Source organism: Toxorhynchites rutilus, chromosome 1, assembly GCF_029784135.1.
Source record: "Toxorhynchites rutilus septentrionalis strain SRP chromosome 1, ASM2978413v1, whole genome shotgun sequence".
Taxonomy (NCBI): domain Eukaryota; kingdom Metazoa; phylum Arthropoda; class Insecta; order Diptera; family Culicidae; genus Toxorhynchites; species Toxorhynchites rutilus.
In genome coordinates, this window is record NC_073744.1 from 33,691,403 (window position 1) to 33,705,903 (window position 14,501).

General features: G+C 39.7%; 1 protein-coding gene across 2 annotated transcripts in view; it reads left to right on the plus strand.

Annotated features, from left to right (window-relative positions):
- The window catches only part of LOC129763591 (dynein axonemal heavy chain 10), a 191,683-nt gene that overhangs the window by 157,831 nt on the left and 19,351 nt on the right, over positions 1-14,501 (plus strand). Inside the window, exons 62-69 of one of the 2 annotated variants that reach the window (XM_055762829.1) lie at positions 1,324-2,231; positions 2,290-2,361; positions 2,417-3,028; positions 5,440-5,601; positions 12,691-12,862; positions 12,935-13,066; positions 13,904-13,945; positions 14,170-14,425. In XM_055762829.1, the coding sequence (XP_055618804.1) occupies positions 1,324-2,231; positions 2,290-2,361; positions 2,417-3,028; positions 5,440-5,601; positions 12,691-12,862; positions 12,935-13,066; positions 13,904-13,945; positions 14,170-14,234 (2,165 nt within the window). In that variant the 3' untranslated portion in view covers positions 14,235-14,425. Of the gene's footprint in view, positions 1-1,323; positions 2,232-2,289; positions 2,362-2,416; positions 3,029-5,439; positions 5,602-12,690; positions 12,863-12,934; positions 13,067-13,903; positions 13,946-14,169; positions 14,426-14,501 lie in introns of those variants that run through there. The other variant, XM_055762828.1, reaches the window with a different exon arrangement.

The window sequence follows — 14,501 nt, forward strand, 5'->3', positions numbered from 1 at the left end:
GTCAAATATGCGCCGTTTTGTTCGTAAACTTGTTGCCATTTAGAAGGCAACTTCATTATCCCCCCTTATAAACCCCCCTCCTTATTTGCAAAAAACTCAGGCAACCAGTTTTCACAAGCCTCTTTTGAGGCCAACTCAGTATCACCGAGAGCGTTTTGCATGGACCGAAGGATATGATAATCACTTGGAGCCAGGTCCGGACTACACGGTGGGTGCAATAGGACATCCCATTCAAGCTCCCGTAGCTTCTGGCGGGTCATCAAAGATGTGTGAGGCCGAGCGTTGTCCTGGTAGAAAACAACACCATTCCTATTGATCATTTCTGGCCTCTTTTGGTCAATCGCCTGCTTCAAACGGTCAAGCTGCTCACAGTAGAGAACCGAGTTGAGGGTCTGGCTAAAGTTGAGCAGCTCATAGTGGATGATTCCCTTCCAATCCCACCAAACACACTGCGAAACCTTCCTGGCCGTCAATCCGGGCGATGGTTTGGTGTTTTCACTAATTGTAAATAAAATGTTTTACTTACTCCATTAGAAAGTGTATATATTTGACACGGAAAAGTATTTTTTTATTGATAGTTTTTGATAGACTCTCCGTTTTTATATTTTGAAATCCTAGAATTTTCATACCAATAAAATCACACAAGGCGTCGTGCACAAATTACGCAACGCGAGAAGTGACGAGGGGAAGCGGTCGACGTTGTGTTACTTTCTGTCTATTAGAGATAAGAATTGCGTTACGTAAGAGGGAGAGGGGGTCATAAATCTAGTTACGTAATTTGTGCACTACGCCCAAGTATTATTATTATTAACTAGCTGACCCGGCGTACTTTTTCTCGTTATAACATTGTTGTATGGGCAGAAAACGACAATTACAACAAAATGAAGACGGCTCAAAAGTGACCTTTCCTTCTTCGGATTTTGCGCTTAGCAACACATTTGGCCTTCCATTTTTAATTATATAGATATAGAAGATAAAGGATATAGGATTGCGTTATTTCACCTGGAAATCCATTTCCACTTTCAAACAAAGATCAAATTCAAAAGCGCAAATATCGAATGGACAACGCTGATGATGTAATTTTAAAACATATGGGAAATCAATTTTCCGAATGTTCCGACCGCCCTTCAATTTTCAGAAAATTGTCCGATTTTTCTCTCCATTACATTAATCTACGAGCAGAGACGAATTCATCAAAATAAAGATGGCTCAAATCGGACGATTCCTTCTTCGGGTTTCACGCTTAGCAACACATTTGGTCTAGCAGTTTTATTTATAGATACGTCTAGACAACCCTGCTAAGCAACCGGTTGCTCTTTTCAGGCCAAGCCGGTCGGCAGTTCGTGCTGCTGGGGGACAAGGAGGTGGACGTGGATTCCAACTTCCGCATGTATCTCACCACCAAGCTGGCGAATCCAAACTTCGATCCTGCCGTGTACGCTAAAGCCCTCATCATTAACTACACAGTGACGATGAGCGGTCTCGAAGATCAACTGCTGAGTGTGGTAGTCCGCGCGGAACGTCCCGACCTGGAGGAACGTCGCGAAAGCCTGATCGCGGAAACAAGTGCAAACAAGGTACTGCTGAAAAACCTGGAAGATTCTCTGCTGCGTGAGCTGGCTACTTCCACCGGGAACATGCTGGACAATGTGGAGCTGGTGAATACCCTGGAAAATACTAAAGAGAAGGCTGCTGAAGTTTCCCAGAAAATCCAACTCGCCGAGGAGACCTCGGTTGACATTGAACATCTCCGCAACGAGTACCGTCTAGCGGCTCAACGTGGGGCAATACTTTACTTCGTACTCTCGGAAATGTCTGTCGTAAATCCGATGTACCAATATTCGTTAGGTTCCTATCTGGAGGTGTTCGTATACTCCTTGCGGAAGGCCGTCCCGGATAACATTCTTGCAAAGAGACTGGATAATATCATCATAACATTAACGCGTAATGTGTACGAGTACGGTTGCATTGGGTTCTTCGAGAAGCACAAGCTTCTTTTCTCCTTCCAAATAACTGTAAAATTAGAGCAAAGCAGGGGTAATCTGAGTCAGGCGGAAGTTGAATTTTTCATTAAAGGTAATATTGCACTGGAGAAAGCGGAGCGAGCCTGTCCGGCCACGTGGATTAGCGATAAAGGATGGCAAGATGTGCTGCTGCTGGCTGAGATTTTCCAGGATAAATTTGGAGATCTGCCATCTCATGTGGAAAGAAACATTGCTGAGTGGACGAGTGTATGTATTGAATTTGATATTCGAAAATGCTGTTGAAAAAACGTTGTATTCTCAACAGTGGTACGATTTGGATGACATTGATGCCACAAACTATCCTGGGAATTTTGCCGAAAACATGAACGCCTACGACGTAAGTCTACCCATAGATTAGAGCATTCAAAAATATAATTATCTTCTTTTCGCAGCACCTCATGCTTATGCGTTGCTTCCGCGTAGACAGGGTTTACCGCCTAGTGAACAATTTCGTGTCGACAATCATGGGAGAAGAGTTCATAACCCCACCTATACTAAGCTTCGATTCAATCTTCGAACAGTCGTCAGCTGTCACGCCTGTCGTCTTCATTCTGAGCCCCGGTTCGGACCCTACCAGCGATCTCATGAAGCTAGCAGACCGATGTGGCTTTAGTGGGCCCAAATTTAGACACATCTCACTCGGCCAGGGCCAGGAAAAGAAAGCCCTCGCGCTGCTCCATCTAGCCATCGAGCAGGGTCTGTGGTTAATGCTCCAAAACGGCCACCTCCTGCTGGGCTTCATCAAAACGCTGGAAAAACTGCTCGACTCTGTTCAAAAGCCTCATCCGGACTTCCGCTTGTGGATAACGACCGAGGCAACCCCATCCTTTCCTATCGGTATACTACAAAAATCGTTGAAAGTCGTTACCGAACCGCCGAACGGACTGAAAATGAATCTCCGAGCGACTTTCTTCAAACTGCGCCAGCAAACACTTGACGCGTGCACCCACCCGGCCTTCAAACCATTAGCATACGTTTTAGGGTTCTTCCATGCCGTTCTGCAGGTAAAGTACATATTTTTCCCCTATCGTTCAACATGAAGCATCCACAAAACTATCTTCTTTCGCCGAATCGACGGCGCCATTAGACGGAAGGTAAAAAGTCATCGTCACACAGTCACCGCTTCCATAAAGCACTCAGCAGTGAATCAAGATGTAAATTTATCATCTCATCTCCTGCCAGGATAGTTGAATTTTCCGCATCACCCCCTCCCGCTTCGTCGTCGTCGTTACTGTCCTTAACTTTGTGAAAAGCCCCAGCTCATGAATAATTGCGATAATGATTTTTCAAATCAAATCAGATAGCCCACGTCGAGTAGTGGGTAAAGTTGGAAATGTAAAACAAACATCAGAGAGGATGATATTTTTCCCTCCTTTGCCCGTTCACTCGCTCTCTCAGACCAGAATAAATGTGATTTAGTACCCCCATCCCGTTCGAAGGTTCGCGTAAAGAGTCACCTTTGAAATGCAGCCGCGCGCGATTTGTTTCACAGTGTTCAATTCAAGCTATAAATCCCCTTTCCAGAAAAGTACGAATCATCAAAAGCAAAAGTTGAAACAGAGCTGCTGCATATGATAATCGTTTAGCGGCTTCAACTTTCCTTGTTGCCTTCCGTCGCCCGTCCAGGACCTTCGAGCAATTCCAAATTAAATCGTCCTGAAAATGCAGATTTTAGTAAGAGAAATCTTTGATAATTTATATCTCAAAAACTATGAGTCGTACCGAAATAGTGCCTTGGAAAGAGTTATAGAGTATTGTATTAGAGTGTGAAAAAATAGACACTGAGAAAAAAATAATACTTTTTTTTTATTTACAAAAAAAACTTCAATTTGCAATATCTAAAATATGTATTTTCAAACATTTTTTAAAAATATTTCATATAAAATAGAAGTAATGTAGAAAATTTGAAAAAAAAATCCAAGATGGTAAAACTATTTTTGACGAACTTTTATTAAAACCCACATATCTTCAAATGTTTTTCAACGTAATTCCTAAACATATATTTTTACCATTATGATGTACTTGGAAAAGTTGTTGAAAATAATAAACAAATGCATAAAATTTCATGAACATGACGGAGTAACACGACAAGCATATTGAAAGAACCTATTTACTATAAAAAAGGAAATAAATTAGAAATATGTTTTTTTAAATATCTCGAGAATGGCCGCATTTAGTAGAAAGAGATTGATAAAGACTTTTTTATTTCAAATCATCATCAGGATTCATGATTTGTGGCTAAAAATGATTGTTAACATACAAAAATTCATAAAAATTCGATGTTCCACAAAGCTTATTATTAAATAAAAAAATAAAAAATTGATATTTGAGATATTGAAAAATGAAGTTTTTTTTTGCTAATATAGAAAAAAAAATTCTCAGGGTATATTTTTTCACGTTTTAACATCAATACTCTATAACTCTTTCAAAGATACTATTTCGATACAACTCATAGTTTTTGAGATATAAATTATCAATGATTTCTCTTACTAAAATCGATATGCCCTTTTCAAAAGCTACACTTGAGTAAAACAAAATCCCATTGCTGTGGAAAACTCATATTTCCACTGGTGACCGGAATAAATCGCCACAGTAAACAACTGCAACAGAAACAACCGCTTAGAAAAAGTGTAGTAGGCTAGAAATATTTGGCGCGGGAAAAACATCATGTGCCTCACATTTCTATTATAAATTTATTCTCTTGTTCTCGTTTTTCGAAATTTATTCTGAGGACAATGTAATGGGGACGAAGTCCCCATTTGGCGAGGATAAGGAATCGAGGCGGCCCATGCCGCCAAGATGACGCAATCCGAGTCCACCGCCGACCCGCCGTCGGAAGCGGCGGTGTCTCGCACGCAAACCTGGGATCCACTGATTGCCCGGTTAGTTTGAAACATAGGATACGATCCTTTAGCAATGTCCGACCGAGCTCTAGCGAGCGTCGGACGGTATACGTCTGCCCGGGGCGTTACGTTTGCCTGGGGCGATACGTTTGCCCGGTTAATTCTTGTTTTGAAATACAATACCGCGCCACAATATTTATAGCCTACTACACATTTTATAAGCGGTGGTTTCTGTTGCAGTCGTTTTCTGTGGCGATTTATTCCGGGAACCATTTCCACTAACCCAAAAGGAATACAAACTTTCATTCGAATCAAAAATACTCACGTTTTGTCATTTGTCGATTTCATTTGGAATTGCTCCTTCGTGAACCACTGCATCCAGGATACTGTTTATACATCACTCACAGTCCCCCCACAAACAAAAAAAAAACAAGAGATTCGGAACCTTTCGAGACGGTGTATACTATTTAGTCTCTGTCAGTGCCACCAGCGCATATCCTGCCCGTTCGCTCGGCTTTGACGCTTTCTTCGTCTACTCATCCGTTTTTTGCTCTCTCTCGCGCACACCACAGGAACGAAGAAAATACGGAAAGCTCGGCTGGAACATTAGTTACGATTTTAATGAGTCCGACTTTAGCGTCTGCCTGCAGATAATGGATACCTACCTAACGAAGGCACTCGGCCTCAACGAAACCCGACTGCCGTGGAACAGCTTGAAGTACCTGATTGGGGAGGTGAGTTCCGTTTTTTTAATCTTTTTTTTTTGTTTGCTTGTTGGGGTTTCGATTATCAGATTCCGGAACCGATTTTCGATTCGTATCGGTTCATTAGAGGGCCTGCTTCAAATATACAATTCTAATTTGAAGAAGACTGACGCAGTTTTTAAAGGGATTCATATATTAGTCCGAATAATGGTGCTCTTCATGATTTAATGAATTTTTTATTAAAAGACATTAATTTGAGACATAAAAATACATTTTCCAAACTATGCGCCATATGTGCCTAATCAGAAAACAGATCACGCTTTTATGTAATAGTTTCAATGTTGATAACTATTTTAACAGCGAACAAATTTTGATGGTTTGCATATCAATCAAATCAGAAACTCTCTATGATTTGTTTTATATATTACTAGCTGACCTGGCAAACTTCGTCCCGCCCAGAAGAGATTTTTTGTTATGAATACTTTCAAACATTCACATTTTCTTACTAAGCGAAACGTTCATGGCTCCAATCGTAGAACTCGTCATTGATTGATCTTCTAATTGACCCTTTACAATTTCTTTTTCTATAAATTTCTTAGTACTTCTACAAAACTCGTCATTATAATATAAAATTATTTTCAGACACAATTCTCGTTCAAGATTCTTCAATCAGTTGCAAATAACATGTTTCTCCGTTACATGGAATACGTGTTTGATATAGAAAATACAATATAATATAATATAATATAAAAAATATAGGAGTGCTTTTTTCACATGAGTTATGCAGTCTCCATCAGAGAGGGGAGAGAATAGAGACATTTATTGCCCCCTGAAACCTTAGAGGGGGGAGGGATCTCGCACTATCATAAGAACCTTCCTCGGGCCCAAAAACCCTTACATACAAATGTCCACGCAAATCGGTTCGGTAGTTTCAAAGCCCATAAGAATCAGACAGAAAGACAGAAAGACAGACAGAATTCCATTTTGTATTTATAGATACTCTCCGATTTTCTCATCTGTCATTGGTTTAATTCAACGAGAAGTGGAAGCTTTCCCATTCACTCAAACAATTTTTTCTGCGTATTTATGTGCTTATCTATCCGCGCTTCGAACACATATCCACTAACGTAACCGTGAGGTATAATTTCGATATATCTATGCGAATCAAGCAGTCTCGTTCCGGCCAGCGAACAAACAGTCTTCATCATTATTGATGTCACACACACATACAGTGAATGCAGATCTCTAGTTCTAAACGCAAATGCAATATTCTTTTTAAGAGAACTTTATAGAGAGAAAATACTGCAATTTAAGCTTTCCGTTTTCCTAACTTATTGGATATATAAGGTGTGCAAGTTGAAGCTGACCGGTTGATGTTTTAGATGTTACGATATATTTCTTCGATTTGACATAAGGTACATCGGTCCAAAAACACTGATCTTTGATAAAAATATCTTCAGAATTACACGTCAGATAATTGATAACGTTTGCATTAAAAAATGGAGTTTTTTCGGATGGTGGTAAAAAAGACAGATAATTGAGTTTAATATATTTCCCATGGAAGGTAACTATATAAGCTTACTTGCAAGAAAAATTGTACGCCCTTGCGAGCGGCCTTCCGGCAGTTAACCGGAACATTCGCCATGGCGGACGAAAACATGCGTGTAGGCATGTTTTTGACTTCTTTCTTCGTTTTATTTATCAAATTCTTCTCAGTTTTCGCACCAAAATGGTTGGAGTAGATCTTTCGCTTCAGGTTTGCCCAGAATTTCTCGATGGGACGCAGCTGGGGACGTAGGGTGGGTTCGCCGGCTTGGGTATTCAGCCGCTCCATCTCCTCTAACGATCGCATCGAGTTGTGGGCCAATGCCAGATCCAGCCAGAACACCGCGACGGACTGACGTTCACGGCCAGTCCGGAGCTAAAGAAGAGCGGCTATGACATCCCCTTCTCGATAATTGTCAGCCACTGCAACACCTGCTTGAGACTCTGGTGTGGGAAATAAACTTCACTTCGAGGCTCACATCATTCGTGGGGGAAGTAAAATACGAAGTGCCCTGCCAGTCGTTGCTATCCAGTGTGAGATAGGTCTCGTCGTCCATCATCACCACAACGTCGCGATTCGCGGGGAAAATCGACCTAACAACCTTATTCGGTCACTGCCGCTGCGTCATTGACTGCAGCTCCGAGACCAGTGGACGGGACTTCCGCTCCTGACATGTATGTCCATGTTCGCCAGGTACTTTTCTACTGTTTGGCCGGTTGCACCGACCTCTCGATCAAGCGCACGCAGCGATGTAGCCACTTTTCCCTCGATCTTCCTTATCAGCATTCTTTGGAGCTTCTTGTCGCTCAGGGTCGTTGGCCGTCCGAAACCAGGCTTTCTTTCGGTGCTCTGATTGTTATCCAATAGTGCCAAGATGTTTCAGATGCCGGAACGGGCGTATCCGGTGTCCACAAAGTGCCGCACGACGTCCGTTTTCGACGCGGCAGGGTACCGTTCTTTGAACGCACACACTTCTGAACGGAGTAGCTTCCCTGTTTTCGCCATCACGGTTAAGGTTCGACTGATAGAGCTGTCAATTTTTTTTTTGTTGACTCATGGGTTACTATGATTGATGTTGCATGGGTAGTTTCGTCAGTGCGTGTGAAGGTAAATTCATGAAAAATTGGCAATTTTTGTCCATTTTTTTTTTTCAATGCAAACGTTAAATGAGTTTGTTAACGATTGAGTTAATATTTTGTATTGGGTATTTTATAGCTTAAATCAACATTTCGAACGAAGTTTCAAAAGAAAAATTGAGATTATCATTTTTATTGGAACCCTAAACCATACATTTTCAACGTTTCATGCAATTTCAAGACATTTGGTGTCAAAAAAACTTTCTAATTTCATAATTTGTCGATTTTCAGAAAACTCAATCTTTGACCACTTTGTGCCACTCTTAATTCCAATTAAATGTACTCTTAAGTCCAATTGAGTTGATATTTTGCAGGAGCGTTTTTTCGAGGTGGTGAACATTTTTTATGGGGTAACTTTTTGAAAGTCGAGATGACCATTTCCATTGGCACCCTCATATACAGCTATTCCAAACCAGCATAGCGATTCTAAGATTTTCGTGAAAAGTGGTCGTTTTGTTCTCTATCGCAAAATATTGGACCCGTATATTTTTTTTATTAATTTTTCATTTGGGTGCCCATTTTCTTTTTAAAGTGATCCGAAAAATATGTTTCCCCCTTTGTTCAAAAATTACTTTTTTTCTCAAATTCATAACTTTTGCACTACTGAACCAATTAAGATAATCGGCATGTCAAAGTAAAACCAATTAGCTAGTTTTCTTTTTTAAAATTGCAAAGGGTTGCGGAAAAATTAGATTTTGTTTTCGTAATTTTTGATATTGTGTTTTTTTTATTGTTTACATGGCTTTGGACTATAGGATTATATTTTTATATCGAAGGCTGAGTTTTTTTTACACAACATATCCAAAAATTAGATATGTGTTGTTCATAGTTTTTAGGTTATGTGTTTTTTCAAAGCTAACCGATGGTTGGAAAAATCAGTTTCTTCCACAAACACCTTTTTTCAAAATTCACAACTTTCGAGCTACGGACCGATTCAGATAATCGACATATCAAATTAAAGCCAATTCGTTATTCTTCATTGAAAAATTATCACACTAGCAACAAACTTTGATTACGTTTCCGTATTTATTGATTGTATCCGTTTTCTACGACTCACATTGAAAAAAGATAGAGGGCGCTATATTTTCTTATATTTTTTTTCTCGGAAACTTAGGTCTTTTACATAATATTTCTCAAAATCAGAGATGTGACTTTTATCTTTATGAGTTATGTATCCTCTAGGCGTTGGGTCATTACCCTGTGGATTGGTTCCTCTATTGCAATCATTTGGATGGTAATTTAAATTTTGAAAAACACTTCTCTTAGTTTAAAATGCCAATTACACAACTTATATTCGTTCACCATATTAACCAACAATTCACAATATCCACACTATTTTACAATTGTTTCTTGGTAATTCGGTGTAAAATGAAGTTTTGATGGTATAATGGGTTTGTCCTCCTATGCTTCCAAAATTGTAATAATTGTTTTTTTTTTGGGTTATGGGTGCCACCTTTAAAATTTTTTAATCTTCTATTTCTTTTGAAATCAATACTTTTCAATACTTTCCCCTGTATTTATGGTTTTCTCTTTTCTATCCCTTTCCATTCTCGACTTTATTTATGTGTTTATGGATTGGTGAGGGAAATTCGGAAACCTAATAACTTGACCTATGCAGCAAAATTTGTTGTGTTCAGGAGTTCATCAAATTAAATTCGCTATTGTATCCAACATCAACATCTTAGGATTAGCACATAGAATTGGCCGCATTCTATTATAAATTTCACTGGATTTGCTAGCTGGGGCCAGAATAAGTATTGGATGATGCTTAACCCTTTCATTACGGCAGTGTGCTCCGCCGAAGTGCTACCCCTGTACGGAGCACTGCGCCGAAAAGTATGCACATCGCTCTGGTGTGATCGAAGAGCAGTATGAATTTCATGTCGTCTAAAGACGACGCTCGTACACACAGCTCGTCGGGCGGATGTCGTCTATAGACGACACTCGTACACACAGGACGTCGCGCGGATGTCGTCTATAGACGACGCTCGTAACGAAAGGGTTAATGCTAGCGGTTCAAGATTAATCTGATCCGCCTACTTGAAATGATTTATCTGAGTGATTATGATTGTGTTGAACCAACGGGTTTTCGAGCCCCTTGCTCAAAAGTCCCACTTGCTGTATTCTCATCCATTCATTCATTGATCTTCGATATTCCCTTCTACCTTTATTGTGGTAAATGGTTTCGAATGTTACGAACTACACTCTTGGATTTGTTTCCCTCCTGAGAATCACAATTCTTCAATTACTACAACAGTCCTGTAGAGTGTGTGTGTGTGTGTGTGTGATGAGATATTTATTCATAAATTATATGTATTGGTAGCGCAGATCTGAGTCCCTTTGAAATCTGCCCACCAACTCGCCTTTTTCTTGGAGCAGTAATCTAAGTTTTTTGGGGAAGAGTCATAACATCTTCCATTCGAACCTTCTTTTAACGATTACAAACTGCTTTTCACAACGTGCAGTAGAGACACCATTGCAGACACGAGGTGAGGCCATGCTACCACGCTACCGTACATGGTAGATTCCCTGTGACCTTGAGAAGCAGTAGAAACTCTATATGTTTTTTTTTATATTTGCCTACTCTGGATCGGATCACTGCGTATACAGTATGATCTACCTTCATATGCACCTGACCATCACCGGATACTGAAACCTCTGCTCGATTTCGTATAGTGATCAGTATCCCCGTCTGTCACGCAGGAGACCAGGGCTCGATTCCCTGTCGGGAGCCACAATTTTTATTCGGGATACGGTCCCTTGCCCTCTGGTCTGGTTTCTCCTGGGTTGCGATATATCCTCGATAATCGCACTTGGAATTTTATTACTACATCATCTATCTATACAGCCATTCCATGCGTAACCGATATGATGGTTCTCAGATTTTCGTCAAAAGTGGTAATTTTGTTCTTTATTGCAGAACATTAGACCCGTATTCTTTTTTGAGATATGATTTTTCAAATTGAATATGTTTTAAGTCTTCGTTCAATATTCCTATGTGGCTAGACTAGACCTATGCGACTAGAATCCATTTCAGTCTTACCAAACTTTTCCAAAGAAGGATAGGTTATTAGCTTCAATTTAATATGTCGATCATCTAAATCGGTTCAATAGTTCAAATTTTATGATTTTTTGCAAAAAAGTAATTTTTGGTCAAAAAGGGAAGAATGATTTTTCGGACCACCGGTTAACTTAAAAAAAAATCATATCTCAAAAACGAAAAAATAGCATCTCTGATATCGAGATATGTTAAGTAAAAAATCCTCAGCTTTCCAGAAAAAAAATATAAAAAATATAGCGCCCTCTGGTCCAAAGCCATTAAGACAATAAAAACCGGTTACAATCAATAATTACGAAAACAATATCCATCTTCTTTGCAGGTTTAATATAAAATCTAGCTCATTGGCTTTAATTTGATATGTCGATCATCTGAATGGGTTCAATGGTTCAAAAGTTATGAATTTTTAAAGAAAGTCATTTTAGGGAAAAAGTGGAAAAAGTTGATTTTTAGAGTCACTCTAAAATGGAAATGGTCACACTGACGAAAAAATGAAAAAGTATGGGTCTAATATTTTGCAATAAAGAACAAAACTACCACTTTTCACAGAAATCTGAGAACCACTATATCGGTTTGGCATGGAATGGCTGTATATGAATAAGACAGATCGATAAATATGTTGATAAGCGCAAAACTCGAGGAAGGAATAATCAGATTTGAGCTGCCTTTATTTTATTTTATTTTCTGTTTCAAATAAGTATTCCATGATACGGAGAAACATGTTATTTGCGAGTGATTGAAGAATCTTAAACGACAATTATGTCTGAGAATAATTTTATATTAGAATGCCGAGTTTCGGTAGAATTACTGGAAAATTTATAGCAAAAGGAAATTTTAGAGGGTTAATTAAAGTATCAATTAATGAAGATTTCTGCAATTAGATCCATGGACGTTCCGCTTAGTAAGAAAACGTGAATGTTTGAAAGTAATCACATGAAAAAATCAATTTCGGGCGGGACGGAATTCGCCGGATCACCTAGTTTATAAGAAGAATTGCGCTGCGGTGTTGTAAATTCTAAATGATCTCTTAGCTTCAAAGTGCAATTCGGAAAGAAAAAAACCCGGCATGGTAATTTTACCCACACTATTGAAAAATCAATCAGCGAAGTCTCCCGCATCATTTTCAAATTTCCCCATTACAATTTTTTATTTTACTGCATATTTTCAGTAAAGTCGTAACAGGAGACTCGACCAAACTCATAACTTGATATGTATGAATCCTCCTTCTTCTTCAATAGCACTAACATTTTTACATGAACTTCGCCGTCTCAACCTACAATTACTTGTGTCGTTCTTATTGGTACTTTGTATACCATGCCGTATAGCACCCCATTCAGTGACGGGAACCAAAAATTAAGTTCTTTTTGATACACACACAGGTAATGTACGGGGGCCGTGTGATCGACGACTTCGATCGACGAGTCGTGAAAACCTACATGGATGAATATATGGGCGACTTCCTGTTCGACACATTTCAGCCCTTCCACTTCCACCAGGACGAATCGGTGGACTACAAGCTGTTCGAGGCAGGAACGAGAGACGAGTTTATAGGTAGCCCGTAATTGATAATACCGTAGCAAATCAAAATTAATACATCTAATTCATCCCGATCAATCCATCCAGCATCCATCGAAACGCTTCCGCTGACTAACACACCGGATGTATTTGGACTGCACTCGAATGCAGAAATTGGATACTACTCGATTGCGGTACGCGAAATGTGGACCTATTTAATCGACCTGCAGCCCCAAACCAGTGAGTATTATTACAACTAGATATGCAAACATTCGCCAAGCTCGACCGACTGTCCTCCTCCTTCCGCCTCCAATAACATCGTGTACGCCAGCCGAACTGCTATAATGCACTGTTGTGCAGAATAGTTTAGCGATAAACTAAAGATAAACAGACAACGGTAAACTCCCCCACCTGTTTCGGTACTCCTACTGTGAAACTGCATCACGTTCAATTATTACAGGGATAATTAATTTTATTATAACAATTTCACAGCAGCTTCGTATCAGCCATGCAATAGTAATTACGAAACTATTCCCACCGTTCTGCTCCAATCATCTTTCCCCCCGTTCCTCAGCTTGTGTCTGCTCGAAATTTATCAGTATAATATGGCCCATCAAACCAAAACCTCTTCGCTACAACTGTTCGCTGAGTGAAACTGAGTCAGCTTCCTGGAAGCATCCTTTTATCCCTATCAACCATCCCCTGAATTTTGTAGAATTCCTACCCAAATACACCATCTTCCCGAATCGAATTGCAACTGTGTGAGAGTATATGCATAAGCCGCACTATAATTGAAGTTGCTATTATCGTTCCTATTATGATATTTGCATAAAGCACGTTTTCGAGGCAGCCTCTTGATACGACCCAGCACGGGGTGGAAACGTACAACCGAAGCCACGATAAATTATGCTCGCAGGAGCACTTGCCATATTGGTACGTGTGTATATACCCTAACTTCTGCTCTTCGTCTTTTGGTTTTTTTCTTATTTTGTGTGCGGATTCCCAATTTGGATATGGTTTCTTTCGTGGCATTTTTTAATGTTTCTTTTTCTGGCGACAACAACTAAAACTGACAAGCTCCCACAAAGATGCTGAGTATCGGTACTAAGGACGCTCCCGGTACGTATCCGCTTAGCGATAATAGTGTATATATGCTGAGGCGTGATTGCAGAGTTTGTAGCATGATTTTCGTTTTGGGTTTGTTCTTTTTCACTTCTCCACTATCTAAAATGCACCATTTATTCCCGAACACGCAGTGATTACAATTTTCAGCTTATTCAGCTTTCACTTAGATTCTGGTATTTGAATGATTTATGCTTGTTGTTCAATTATCGTTTTCGTAGGAAAAAGTGTCAGCATTATCTCCCGTTTCTCTTGTGGTTCACTCAACTATCTTGTACCAGCTTAACCTAATGATAATGTTGTAAATATTCAGACTTTACATCGATGAACGAATTCCTCGAAGTCTTGTGCTGGAAAATAAACTTTTGTATTGATAAAACGCTGTTCCAAATGAGAAAAAGAAAATTTCCCTGTCCAATTTCAGCTTAAGATCATTGAAAACTGTTGAGAAAGTTGAGGTTTCTGTATATGTTACTTTCGTTACGAGGGTCGTCTATAGACGACATCCGCGCGACGTCCTGTGTGTACGAGTGTCGTCTTTAGACGACATGAA